Source organism: Panthera tigris, chromosome B4 (assembly GCF_018350195.1).
Source record: "Panthera tigris isolate Pti1 chromosome B4, P.tigris_Pti1_mat1.1, whole genome shotgun sequence".
Lineage (NCBI taxonomy): Eukaryota > Metazoa > Chordata > Mammalia > Carnivora > Felidae > Panthera > Panthera tigris.
Window position 1 is genome coordinate 89184710 of NC_056666.1, and position 15202 is coordinate 89199911.

The 15202-nt window shown below is 39.4% G+C and overlaps 1 protein-coding gene across 1 annotated transcript in view; it reads right to left on the reverse strand.

Annotated features, from left to right (window-relative positions):
- GNS (glucosamine (N-acetyl)-6-sulfatase) overlaps window positions 1-15202 on the reverse strand; it is a 55200-nt gene that overhangs the window by 36923 nt on the left and 3075 nt on the right. The window contains exons 2-8 of the mRNA XM_007082215.3: window positions 12409-12468; window positions 9678-9884; window positions 6226-6291; window positions 5664-5762; window positions 3844-4011; window positions 1911-1993; window positions 548-666 (exon numbers count right to left, since the gene is read on the reverse strand). Of these exons, the coding sequence (XP_007082277.1) occupies window positions 548-666; window positions 1911-1993; window positions 3844-4011; window positions 5664-5762; window positions 6226-6291; window positions 9678-9884; window positions 12409-12468 (802 nt within the window). The remainder of the gene's footprint in view (window positions 1-547; window positions 667-1910; window positions 1994-3843; window positions 4012-5663; window positions 5763-6225; window positions 6292-9677; window positions 9885-12408; window positions 12469-15202) is intronic.

Consider the following 15202-nt stretch of genomic DNA (forward strand, 5'->3'; position numbering starts at 1 on the left):
TAGCAGTTTGAAGTTTGTGAAATTTATATGTAGGGAAAGAAGCCATTGGTTTCTAAGAACATCCAAGTGGAGAAAAGGAAAGTCACAGATCTAGGGCTGACTCATATACACTTTTGAAAAGACAAGACAAAACAAAACCACACACACACAAAATCAGTAAAACTTCTTTCACAATTTCACAAGACAACCTTATCTTGGTCTTTCCTCGTAAAATTTCTTACCCCTGTATTCTCTAAGGTCTACTTGCCCTTTAAATCTAGTTCTGTTTCCTACCTCTTTCATAAAGCCTGCCTCTAACCCAGCAAGCTCACTCTCCTTTCCCAACTCCTAGAACATCAAGTAATTTAGCATATGAAATAGCAAATAATGAAACCTGGTCTTTCCATGCTAATGAGAAGAGCCTCTAAGCAGAGGAGTCCTGAGGACAACACCCTCCAGGCTTGGGCACCCCTATAACAGACCAGAGCTGCCTGCCAGTGCTGCTGACTGGGTGAAAGAGGAAAGGCACCTCATCAAGGTCACAGGAATACCCCAGCCTGCCCCTTACCTGTGTGATAGCCATTGTCTGAGGTATAAAAGATGTATGTGTTGTTAAGTTCCCCATTGAACTCCAATCTCTTGACTAGTTTCTCCACAAGGTCATCAACTGACAATAAAGTCTGCCACCTGGATGTAAACAGAAGGTGACAATGGGACTTCAGAAACAATGACTGAGGGAATATTATTTTGCCAAAAGAGCGGGAGCAAAGTCCAAAACAAAACAATACAAAGCCCCCAAACCACACCCCTAAAAAGCTCAAATCCCAAACTTCCTTTCCTCAAACCCCTCACTGGAAAAAACCAGAGATAATTTTCTAATTTCTAATTAGGAAATTCCAGAAGGGAAAAAAAAAATTCCAGAATGTAATTAGTTCATTACAAATTTAATGATTTCTAGAGAAATAAGTGGAGCTTTTAATAACCAGTTAGCTTTATCATCACTGGTTATGACAGCAGAAGCAACTGGAAGAGAAAACTGTCAATTCAGCACTGATGAATACAGATTAATTCAGACAGACCTATGCTACAATAAAGTTCAAGGGTCTAAACTAGGGGTTGGCAAACCATGGTGATGGGCCACAGTTTGCCCACTGTTTTTGTTTGCTTTTAAATTGTGGTAAAAAATACACGACATAAAATTTACCATCTTAACAAATTTTAAGGATACAATTAGTAGTATTAAGTATATTCACCCAGTGAAACAGATCTTCAGAACCTTTTCATCTTCTAAATCTGAAACTCTGTATCCATTAAACAACAAATTGTTTTTATATAAAGTTTTATTAGAACACAGTCATGCTCATTAATTCACATATTGCCTAGCTGGGCTCCAACAGCAAAGCTGGGCAACTGTGATAAAAACTGTATGGCCTGCCAGGCTACAATATTCACTATCTGGCTCTTCATAGAAAAAGTCTGTTATTCCCTGGTATAATCCAAATACATCTTAAGAGAGTATAATTGATTTTTAAGAATTGACTTAATGCAATTCCTTGAAATTCCAAATAGCAAAGAAAATACTTTGCTCTAGTCTAAGCCTTTGGGTCTTATACCAATATTGGGCCTGATTCTCACAAAGTGACCTTTTCTTCAAATGGATTTTTTTTTTTTTTTTTTTTAACCAAATGGCTCCAGTTTGCAATTATGTTAGTCCTGGGGTCCAAAGACCATCTCCTATACACCTGAATGTAAAGGAATCTCAGTCCGCTTCTGGGGCAGCGGACCCCCAACCAAAGTTTCTCCCATCAACCAGATAAAGTCTACCTTCTGACTTTATCTCAAAGATAACCATGTTGTGCAGTCCCCTGTTCATGGGCTGGTTTGGAAAGGTCCTCAAAGACCATCCAGACTGATAAAGTAGCAGCTCTTACCTTTTCCTAAAGGCACTATCTAAAAACTGTATTGAAGAATTAGTCATTGGGGTCTTGGCTTGCCTAATTAACCAGTGCTTGTTCTAAAATTTAAAAGAAAAAAAAAAAAAAACGTTAATACCAAGTTACTACAATCAAATAAACTACCAGAGTTGATAATGAAAAGGACCGTTTTATACTTCAGCAAAGAGGAACACTTAAGCAACTTCAGACTTCCTCTCCCCTGCCCCATGTGTTTGTAAAAACATGTCCTATAGATTATCACTTGTTCTTTAGCTTCTTCCTACTACCTCCCTAATGAGAGAAGGCCTGGACTCCTTGTTAGCAGCATTAAAATAGATTTGGTAAAAAAATACTGAGAAACTACTGGCTAAAAGGAGACTGAATTTGTAACTTTAAGTCTATGCTCTGGGTCTACTGCCCAAACTCCAAAAGGGTAAATATTAACTTTACCTTCCATTAAGTTTTGTCCTCATAAGCCATCATTCTATCACCCTCTATTTTCCTACCCAAGATGACCATCCTAGAGCCTTGGGAAAAATCTCATCATTGCAATTTCCTAAAACTTCAAACTCAAATCTAGAGGGTTCTTCTCATTTAAACAAAACACTCACAGTTCTAAAAAACAAAAACATTCCCATACATCATTAATTCTCTCCTCCCTCTTCATAAAGTCCCAAGCCACCATCTCCCAAACTACCATCCTCAAAAGGTTCTTAGTTAACGTGTTTGAGAAATGCTATACAGCGTATCGTCCTGCTGGGAATTCATGTTAGAACAGGAATATCTCTGAGAAATCCTATAAGAGTGACCTATTTAAAATTCCTCAACTTACTTGCTCATGGGAACTTCTATTAACTGCTTTTGAAAGTCTGAGAATGACTCTCTAGTTCAAAACTCTGTTCTCTCAGCTTTAAAAATCATACTTAAGCATTTGCCTACAATGTGCCAGACAACATGCTACTCATTTCTAGGTTCTTTAATCCATATAGCAGCTGCATGAGGAATGAGCATCTCCCACTTTAGACAGAAAAGCAGAAGTGAAGCATCTTGCTCATGTTCAGGTCACTTAGCTAGAAAACGGTAATGCTGAGTCTACTCTAAGACTCATTCTGTCTACTGGTTCACAAACAATGAAGATTTCTGGGTAACACACAGGAGGCAGTTGAGCACTTCTGTCTCTGAATCAGTGAACTGCCTATCCCCTGTGCCAAGGAAAGTATAAGTATCCTGCATGGAAGGCAAATATTTAGGTTGTGGTCCTTAATTATATTCCCTGCTCTGGCTCATTTCTCCATTTAACTTCCCCTTCCAATCATTCTGCACTAAGTCACCCCCTCCTTCCCATGCCTCAGGCCTAGTGAGGGCCACCCATAGGAGGCTGCTGCAGGCCTAGCTCAGCCCCAAGAGATGTGCCTCAGACACTGAGGAGAACCAGCACAGAAATCATCAGGAGAGTGGGTGCCCAGGTGGCTCGGTCGGTTAAGTGTCTGACTTCGGCTCAGGTCATGATCTCACAGTTGGGGAGTTCGAGCCCCACATCGGGCTCTGTACTGACAGCCCGGAGACTGGAGCCTGCTTCATATTCTGTGTCTCCCTCCCTCTCTCTGCTCCCCCACTGCTCATGTTCTAGCTCTGTCTCTCAAAAATAAATATTAAAAAAAAAAAAAATTAAAAAAAAATTATCAAGAGAGCCTGTAGTCAGGGAAGATGGCATTTCTTTAATATTCCCTGTGCACGCTCCAGCTGCTAACTACATATGCGGCAGGAAGCTTATCCGTACTTCAGAAGTAAGTTTACACTATCCATTGTACTTGAGACAGGTACAATTACCTTTAAAAGACCTGGAAGGAAAACTGACTACTGGCTCAATGGCTCCCTGACAAGTTACTTATATCGAGTATGGTTTAATTCAAGGATTGGGGGAAGCTACCGTTCCATGGATGTTGAAGTTCTTATTTCTTGGTGCAAAGACGTTCTGGAAGGTCTTCTGGTACTGAGGTGCGGCTGTCCAAGGCGAGTGTGGTGCTGGTGTGGAGATCATCATGAAGAATGGTTCAGAGTTGGATTTGTAGTCCAGGAAGCCCAAAGAGATATTAGCCTGAGATACATAAAATCCATCATCATCGACCCTATCCAACAGTTGAGGACCTGAGAGATGCTTGTTCTCAGGTAAACAGGAGGTATACGGTCATATTCACTTTTAAGCAATCTTAAGAATTTTAACAATCTTAATCGAAACATAACCTATGTCACAGTTACTTACAAGTGTGTTGTTAGAACAAATATTTGGGTTTCAGGCAATACTTATTCAAAAAATATAAAGATACACCATCCTAAGAAAGGAATGAAGATCCTAATGATTTTACATGATCTAAAGATTGTTATGCCTCCCATAAGAAAAGAAATAGTACTTTGGCCATTCAAGTATTAGCTTATATTAAAACAGCTTAGAGTGTTTCTTTGATACCTTGAAGAATGTAAAAAGAGTCAACCTAATTCACAACAGTGGGACGGGTGGATCAAGTTACCTTAATCTTATAAAAAATACACAGAGCGTAGACACGGTAAGTTATGCCAGTGAAAGCAGCTAAGCTGTATGAATAACATTAAATCCAAATACAAACACCAGGTTTTTAATTTATGTTGACTTATATTTTTCATTTGCTTATCTGGAGATACATCACGAAACTGAAAACATCTCACATACATGTTATGATTTTAATTGTTCTAGCTGAGGGGTGCCTGGCTTAGTCGGTTAGGCATCCAACTCTGGACTTCAGCTCAGGTCACGATCTCACGGTTCGTGAGTTTGAGCCCTGCATTGAGCTCTGCACTGACAGCACAGACCTTGCTTGCGATTCTCTCTCTCCTTCTCACTCTGCTCCTCCCCTGCTCACTCGCTCTCTCAAAATAAGTAAATAAACTTAAAAAAAAAATTGTTCTAGTTGTTATATTTTCATTTATCCCCATCACTAAAGTCAAAGGATACTTGACTGCATCGATTTCCTTTTACCATCCCACCCATCTGCTTGAGCCCTGTCAGAAGCCTGTGGTTTCTCCAACATGCCAAGCATACTCCTGCCTCAGGGCCCTCACACTTGTTGTTCCCTCTGTCTGCGGCAACCTCTCTCCTGATCTGCACAGCTCAATCTCACCTCTGTCAGTGTTATCTAAGTAACCCCCATACCCTGCCTTATTTCTCTAACCGATCACCAAGAGGGACTCTGCTTCATCTACTGAACACATGTTATGCTGGGGTCTCAAATATTTGCTGAATGAATACTCTATGGAGGGGTGTCATTAGAAACACCTTAGATAGGAAAGGAAAGTCCTAAATTCACCCAGTTTCAGTAATTTTGATATATAAATACACAATGCCTTAAGAACTCCCAATCCCTATCTCCCCACCCTCATGGTGAAGCTGCCATCTCACAGCTGGTGAATGAAACGGGGGTCAAGAGTAAAAACCTCTAAAATAAAACCTCTTCAAAGTAATCTCTATAGTCTTAGAGATTAGCCTTTGGAAAAGGGATTTGTTGCTGGAATTTCAAGAACATTAGCTTTGAGCCTGGCTTATATGCAAAGAAAAATACCCTCAGGAGTTTTTAATCAGTTGGAAATATTCCTTGGCAGTTAAAAGAAGTTATTATTCATTCACATACTCAATATGACCAAACCCAAAGGTTTCCTAGGCAGAGCCTTCACTCATTTGTAAAACAAACCTGCAAGGACAGAGCTTCAGTAACTCACCAGAACATCTGTCAGGTAGTCCACACTGTAGTTTTCACCATGCTTTCGTGCCTTCCCATTGATAGAGAGGGTATAATTATAGTATTTAGAATTCTTTTCCTATTAAGACAGGAAAGTAGAAGTTGTTATGAGGTCAGCACCCCAAACAAAAGTCAAAATCGTGCTGGGCTAACCTATACTGTTTAATTAGTGATAGGACCTCAAAAAAAAAAAAAAAAGGCAATTAAGTCAATACTGAATCGGATTTTACATTATCTCAATACTGAATCGGATTCTTTGAAGTTTTATGAACTACTAACATAGTTTCAATAACATGTCCTAGTTTAAAATGCCACAAGTAGGTCAGGTAGAACAGCAAAACGTAGTTAAACTCTGTGTGATGCAGGAAAAATATCCTGCAGGGAGTGACTTGTAAATCAACAGACTTTGTTTTAAGGAGATAAAATAGCTACTCATAAACACAAAGCAATTTATGTGAAAAATCAGAACTAAATTAGAGAGTAAATATATTTCATATCTGTAGGGCCGCATGTAATTGCCAATGACTTCAGTAATCACTCACCAAGGCGTACCAGTAACTCCAGCCCAGAGGAACATGCTCTAGTCCACCTGCATCTGGGGCTCCATACTGAAAAGCAAGACAAGTGGGGCATCAGAAATCCTTAGACATGACCAGATCAGAAAGAAAGGAAACTTTTAGAATCTTTTTACTCTATTTTAATTTTTTTAAAGATGGGCACATTTAATTTTATTAATTTTTTTTTTACATTTATTTATTTACTAGAGACAGAGCAAGCAAGCATGCACCAGTGGGAGAGGGACACAGAGAAAGAGGAAGACACAGAATCCAAAACAGGCTCCAGGCTCCGTGCTGTCAGTGCAGAGCCTGATACGGGGCTTGAATTCACGAACTGTGAGGTCATGACATGAGCCAAAGTCAGCCGCTTAACTGAGCCACCCAGGCGCCCCTAGAAATCTTTTTAGATCAGTGCCTGAAACATGATAGATGTGGGGTGCCTGGGTGGCTCAGTCAGTTAAGCATCCAACTTCAGCTCAGGTCATGATCTCACGGTTTGGGAGTTCGAGCCCCACATCAGGCTCAGGCTCTGTGCTCAGAGCCCGGAGCCTGTTTCAGATTCCATGTCTCCCTCTCTCTGCTGCTCCCCTGCCCGACTGTATCTCTCAAAAATGAATAAATATAAAAACTGAAACATGGTAGATGCTCAATTTTCCCAAACACATAAACCAGTCAAAAAGTAAAGAATATAATCCTAGGAATTTCTGAAGAAGGAGTTTGCAAACTAATGGCCACTAGGTCAAATCTAACCTGCCAACTGTTTTATATGATCAGCAAGCTGGGAGTTTTTTTCCAACCATTAAAAAATGCAAAAACAGGGGCACCTGAGTGGCTCAGCACGTTAAGTGTCCGACTTTGGCTTGGGTCACGATCTCATCGTTCATGAGTTCAAGCCCCATGCCAGGCTCCATGCTGACAGCTTGGAGCCTGATTTGGATTCTGTCTTCCTCTCTCTCTGCTCTGTCTCAAATATAAATAAACATTTAGGAAGAAAAAAAAAAAAACCTTTAAAATACAAAAACAGGGGCGCCTGCGTGGCTCAGTCGATTGAACGTCCGACTTCGGCTCAGGTCATGGTCTCGCGGTCTGTGAGTTCGAGCCCCACGTCGGGCTCTGTGCTGACAGCTCAGAGCCTGGAGCCTGTTTCAGATTCTGTCTCCCTCTCTCTCTGCCCCTCCCCCACTCATACTCTGTCAAAAATAAACAAACATTAAAAAAATACAAAAACAATAGAGGAGTATTTTGTGACATGTGACAGTTACATGAAATTGAAATGTCAGTGATAATGAACTTTTATTGGAACACAGCTGCACTCACTGTTGATTTTTATAATGTGTATGGTTGCTTTCATGCTACAACAGCAGAGTCAAATACAGAAGTCCCCCCTTACACTATGTCACAATGCCTACGTCATTCACCTCATTTCATCTCATCACGTAGTATTTCATCATCTCACATCATCCCAGAAGAGTAAGTACAGTGCAATAAGATATTTTGAGAGAGACCATATTCACATAACTTTTATTGCATTATATTGCTATAACTGTTCTTTTATTAGCCGTTATTAATCTGTTACTGTGCCTAATTTATAAACTACACTTTATCACAGGTACATATGTACAGGTAAAAACATAGTATATATAAGGTTCAGTACTATCCATAGTTTCAGGCATCCATCGGGGGTCTGGGAAAATATCCCCCATAGGTAAGGGGATGGGGAGTGGGGGCAGAGAATTCTGTCATCACAAAAAAGACATGGCCTGCAGAGCCTAAAATATTTACTTCTGGCCCTTTCCAGAAAAAGTCCACGTGGCTTACACCACAGGGTTCATTTCCTGAGGTATTGATGGCATAGACTGAATACTCCAACTAACCTTGTGGCTCACAAGGCCAAAATAATATTATGAGCTCTCAGCCTACAACTTGTTGTGCTGATGATGAAATCTACTTTCGGAGCTCAACTTATTTGAGGAGATGAATAAATAACCATAGAATCATCCCTTTTTTCCTTGACAAGGTTTACTACTGCCTTACATTTAAGGAAGAATCCTTGAGAAATCTTCATATTTTTTTTAAAAATGTTTATTTATTTATTTTGAGAGAGAGAGAATATCCCAAGCAGGCTCTGCACTGGGGACTCAATCCCACGACCTGTGAGATCATGACCTGAGCCAAAACCAAGAGTCAGACGCTTCACTGACTGAGCCACCCAGGCGCCCTAAGAGATCTTCATATTTTGATGAATTTCTCCTAATTTTATATACATTATATGATCTTTGATATGCAAAGTAGTACATGTTCTGTTTATGTTCCACATCCTTATCTCGATAACCTAGTATCTGTACTTATTTATCATGATTCTTTTTAAATAGACTCTTCTTCTTTCAAACTCACAAGGTTGCAGGTTCTCTAAATTAGTGTAGGGAGGGAAAGAATGAACAGAAAATTCAGATAAGATATTAGGATCTCCAGCAACCATGGATAAAGTGTATAAGAAAATACACATCTTTTCTTTGTGCTGCATCCCCTCTTCTAGTTTTACTAGAAGAGACAACCCAAACACTCAAATAAACTATATTTCCTTTAAATTTGAACTCTAAAAGCGAAGGCCAATGTGGTAAATGTGGGGGCCATGAAATCTGGCCTTGGCAGGCTATAAGGGGTATTTCTCCATCCAGGCACACGAGAGGCCAGCATATCAACCACATAGACATATGCTTTAACGGCCTGAATATCCCAGGCTCTGAGTGCTTTCCCTTCATTACTGATCTCTCCACATATTGTTCCCATTTTTTTCAGGTTAGGACATGGGTTGTCTTAAGTTGTTACGATGCAGAAAAGATGGTAGAAGGAAAAAATTCTTCACTTTGATCTTGATAAAGGGGGAAATGTAAACAAAAATGACAAACAGCCACATGACAACCAAAATTCTTAAAGAAAAAGGGGCAGATGCATCAGACAGCAGCAGTCATAGGACCATTTTTAAATAAATGCTATCAGGCTACTTAAAGGAAGAATTACTGGGGCACCTGGGTGACTCAGTTGGTTAAGCCTCCAACTCTTGATTTCATCTCAGGTCATGATCTCATGTTCATGGGTTCAAGCCCTGCATTGGGCTCTGCCCTGCCAGTGCAGATTCTCTCTCTCTCCCTTAGGATTCTCTCTCTCTCCCTCTCTCTGCCCCTCCCCTGCTCTCTCTCTGAAAATAAACTTAAAAAAAAAAAAAAAAGGAAGAATAACTATAGTACCCAAATCATGCAAATATGTTCATGTAAGTAAATTCTTGTTCAATGGGAAGATTAGGAGAAAACATCTACCAAAAACATTTTAACATGACTCAAATGGATACTAATTGAAAAACAACATGCATTACGTTAATTCACATTTGTAAGGCTTTTTTTTTTTTTTTTAAGGAATAACTAGATCATTTAACATACCTCATTTAAGTACTTCCCTGCGAAAAAGGTCTGATAACCACACACTGATCTGAGAATTGCTGGGAAAGTATTTGGTTCTTGGATCTTCTGCCAAGACTTACTACTGCAGTTTCCCTCTAAAGTGTTGTTAACAACGTGATGATTATGTGGATACTTCCCCGTCAAGATACTGGCTCTGCTTGGGCAGCAAAGAGCACTTGGCACATACTACAAAGGGAACAGAAGCAAAAAACCCAGTTACACAAGAAAGATGGATTTCTTATCATTTCTAAACAGAATAAAGAAAGCTGTTCAATACTCTAACTTTGAATTTCTAGTTTCCCATGGAATAGAGGTTTTTTGGTTTTTGTTTTTTTAAACACATGACACACTTCAGAGCTGCGCTAAGTCACATAATGGAGACAATAAATCAGACAAAACAAACCAAGAGAACAGATTTCTTTTGCAGTTGGATTCTTGCTTCAGAATAACAGTGATTCTAATCTCATCTGCCAAAGAAATATTTACATGGTAGGAACCGGGTCTTGAACCTAATGTAGCTGAGAGGCACAGGTTCAGTTTTCAGGATAATCTGTAGTTTTATACATTTCCCGTGTCACTTAAGACACTGGACATAGTTTTTCTGTTCTAATTGTATTTCTATTAGCACCTATCATCAATAAATTTAGCCCATTCTACCCGATATTTGTATAGGTCTTAGGACACACATCACCAAGCCACTTTACAGAGCGTAATACTAGCCTATACTCGCACCAGCAGGGAAGGAATGCTCATTCAAGCACACCCTTGCCAAAATTACATATTATCTCTTTTAAATACTCAGCATTTCTTTGGCGTTTCAAATTGGATTTGGCATTTTTAAGTACTGGTGAGGATGAACATTCTCCACATGCATACTGACCAATTATGTTTACGTGAATGATTTGTTCACGAGCTTTGCACATTTTTTTCCTCCTGGGGCATGAGCTTCTTGTTACATAAAATTTGAGGTGAGGAAGGATTCAGTCACATTACAAATACATACTTGCCATTTTTTACTTTTGCCTTTTAATTTTGTTAGATATTTGACTTCTGTAATCTTTACTTTGGCAACCCTTGGATTCCTTTCCCATTTTTGTTTGCTGACCTATTTTTTGGCCAATGTCACACTGTTTACTGTATCTTCATATTTCATTTTATTATCTGGAAGAGCAATTTCTTCCTTTAAGAAATTACCTTGATTGTTCTAACCTACTTATACTTCCAGATAAATCTGAAATCCCTTTATTCAGCCTAAAAAAAATCTTGTTGGGATTCTGATCAGAATAAATTAATCTTGCGTCTCCCCACAGAAAATGATGGGTGTATCTACATATTAAAGATTTTTATTATACCACTCATGAAGTTCTGTACCTTTATTTATATAGGTCTTAACTATTACAGGCCACCAACAGCTATTCCTAGAGTCTGCTATATGAATGGGATCTTTTCTCTCTCCTCCCCAGTACTTCTCTAACTGGTTATACAGAAGAAAGTTATTTTTGTTTTTTCATTTCTGTTTTACTAAACTCAATTAACTTAAAAAGTTTTCCAACAGTTCCATGTTTTCTAGGTAAAAAATCCAAAGAAGTGGAAATAATAATTTTGTCTCTTCCAGTCTTCCAATTAATTCCACAAGATACCAATGACCAGACAGTTCAGAAAAGCATTCAGTGACAAGTATTGTGCCCTTGTCTCGTTCCTAACAGCAATGCTCTGAGTCTTTCACCTCAGCTATAAGGCGTGGTATGCTATTTGTTTGAAATACTCATCACAGTAAGGATGCACTTTTATCAGCGTAATAAACTACCAGGAAAGGATGCTAAATTTCGGAGGACTCTCAAGCATCTATTAACATGAACATCACATTTTTCATTTTTCAACTACTGATCTTGTTGGTGGACAGTATAATAACGACCATTATGTAGTACTATGAGTCAAGTGCTTGTGTTACATGTACCAATTAATTTACCATCACAAAGACCTTGAGATAGGATTTAGTACTCCCACTTACAAGTGGGGAGACCAAGGGCCAGAAACCTGCCCAAGGCCACACAGGTAGAAAAGAGGTAGAGATGGCATTCAAACTAGGTGATCCAGCTCCAGACTCTGTGCTCTTAAGCACAACACTGTGCTGGTGTTTAATGGATTTCCTGCTAAGCTAGACTACTACTTACTCGGTTATGTGCATGGTTCCTGAATTTTGTTAGTATTTGATTACGGATTTTTACATCCGTCTTTATACACACGTATATATTCGTACCTCACGTACACACATACGTGAATATACATACACACACAGATGTCAGTTTTGTTTGGTTGCTATTATCTTTCTCAGGTTTGACTATCAGGGTTAACTGGAGTTTTGTAACATGGCCTGCAAGCATTTACCACAAGGCAATTTACATAGCATGAATGTTACATGACTCCTAACATCCATTTTCAAACCTCCAACAATGACGTTTTGAAACAAAATTCTCTAGTTCTGAGCTATAGAGCAAACTGGCTTAGACAATATCTACAATTAACGTTCAATTAGTAAAAAGTAATGCTTCAATTAAAAGAATTTAAATCACATTAAATAAGGTTCTTCCTTTAAATCAGGCATCTAACTAGGAAAAAAACCACATAGATTACACTAGATTACCCGAAAGAGAGGGTTTCTTCCTAGAACATGAACAGGAAGTCTCACAAAATTAAATTCAAAACTTACAGCACTGGAGAAGGTCATCCCCATTTCTCCAATGAGAGCCTTGGTTTTTTTTAGTGGTGTCTGCAAAGTAAATAATTATCTGTTAAACCGTTTCCTCCAATAAACGAAAACACACAGACCAAAACTCATGGTTTTTGCATCTTACTCGCAATTATCAGCTCCATCAGACACTAAGAAACCACCAAGAGTCCTGTGTGATTCTTGAGATGAACCAAACAGGTTTGGTTACAGTCAGTTATGTCCCGTGCAAAAGTTCAGAGGGGTCATAATGCTTGCAGGAAGGGAACGTTCACAGCTGACAGCATTGTTCCAGCAATGCTGATTTAAATGTGATGAAATTTTGGTGCTCTCATTCGTCACCAGCCCCCTTACAAGATAGATAGGGCAGATCGCCATTAATTCATCTTCAGAAGCAGGCTGTGGGATAGGATATGAAAGGAGCCTTCCACCCTTTAAAACAGAAATAACACTTAGATTCTAAAGGCCAGATAAAGCCCTGAGGCCCAGAAGAGGACTCAAATATCACACATTCAGTAGTGCAGCCTAAATCATGCTTTTCAGATATAAGCTCAAAACCCTGTGCACTAGACCAATCACCACCTCAGGTAAGGACTTGAACTAGGTGGCAAATAGTAGAACAATTAATCTCAAATCCTAGAGTGAGGATAAAAGTATGAAGGTCATTTAAATACAAATAAAAGGAACACTAACAATATTCAGATTCCAGACAAAAAGAGGCTCAGTTTAGTTGTATTATATGAATCAGTTCACAATGTTATTGAAGTACTTTTTAAATATGAGACCATATTCTGTGCAGTTCAAGCATATCTTATTGTGTAATAATTCCTTAAAAGTAATCTAAATATATGTTAACAAGGGTCTTGTTTACAATACTATATAAATCACTCTCTCCCACTGATTTCTATAGATAGTAAAAGATATAAGGGACCCATAAACTCGAAAGGATGAGAAGTCTAACTTATTCAAGAAGACCTTTCATAATTTCATGAGTAGATCCATAATAGGTTCCCAGGAAATGCTACAAATATACAAGGTCTTCACTAACCTTCAGAGGCAATGTCACTGGCTATGATCTCCCACAAAACATCACTGGGTGGTTATCTTTAGGTAAAGAATACTGGGCTGACTGAAACCCTGGTGTGATGAAAAATCTGAGTTATGACGACACAGGGAGGGGAAATGAGAATACACAGTGTAAGTGGGGAAAAGGACTACGTGAGTTGATTATATGGGACTTAATCCTCAAACTGTCTGGTCAACACACAAAGCTCCTGAAGAGTATCTGATTTATAGTAAGACTATACTGTGTGATTTTTTTTGTTTTTGAGAGAGTGTGTGTGGTGGAGAGGCAGAGATAGAGAGAGAATCCCAAGCAGGCTCCATGCCCAGCACAGAGCCCGACACGGGGCTCAACCTCACATTCCTAAGATCATAACCTGAGCTGAAATCGAACCAGATGCTTAACCAACTGAGCCACCCACATGCCCCTACACTGTGTGATTATAGCCAACACTTAATAATTCATCAGTGTGTCAGGCACTGATCTAGGCAATGATGGATCAAAGACAGAAAGTCCTTGCCCTCATGACCTTTGTATTCTTGGAGACTTAAACTAACAAGTAAATAATCATTTCAGGCAGTGAAAAGCGCTACGAGCAGAGTAAACCAGGATGATGTGCTTACAGCTGGTGGGAGGAAAGGGGGAAACTACTTTAGATGGGTGGTCAGGAGAAGCCTCTCTCAGCAGGTAACTTTGGTGCTTAGCATCACATAACAAGGAGGTCAGCCAGGCAAAAATCCAGGAGAAGGTGTTTTCAGGCTGAGTGAATAGGAAGTACGAGGGCTGCCAGAAAAGGAAAGAGGCACATGTGAGGAATAGAAAGAAGGCGAATATGGCAGAAGTAGCACAGCAAGTAAAGGAGACTGTGGTGTTAGACAAGGTCAAAGCATCAGGCAGGAGCCAGCAGATGATGCAAGGCTGCACAGGAACACAGATTCTATTGGAAGTAAGACATTTACATTAAGGACCATAATTTTTATACTGTTAACACCAGTGTGGTGATAACCATCATCTATGCTTCATCAAACAAATCCTTTTTTTTTTTTAAAGTTCACTTATTTATTTTTGAAAGAGACAGTGTGAGCAGGGGAGGAGCAGAGAGACTGAGAGAGAATCCCAAGCAGGCTCTGCACGGTCACCACAGAGCCCCATGCCGGGCTCAAACTCACAAACTGTGAGATCATGACCTGAGCTGAAATCAAGAGTTGGACGCTTAACCGACTAAGCCACCCAGATGCCCCAAATAAATCCTAGACAAGAAACCACACTGTATTGAAGATGCGTGTCCATGCTAATCTGAATACTAAAATGGAGCCTTAAGATGTAAGAAAAGACAGCTGCAAGGCTAGTCAGGTAAAGGATGTACAATACTGTTTAAGCAGCAGCCAATCTTATACCTGAATATAGGTAGATGTGTTATACTTTAACTCATCCAAAGCAAACCCCTTCCATAAAAATCCTAAGGAGTCATTTACTTTCTTGGTTCCTGTGTATAACTGCTCTGAAATCAAGTTTTAACAATTCTAAAAAAAATCTATGGCTAATTTTTCTTTTAACAACCACTTTTAAAGACCTCTTTGGTTTAAATAAAGCAGACACGTGATGCCGTCTTCTCCTACATTTCATCATGACTCCTTCCCTCGTTTTCTTGAAATTCCGACCAAGTGTCACTTTTTCCAGAGTGAATGATTTTACAAAAGAGCAACCTGTGCC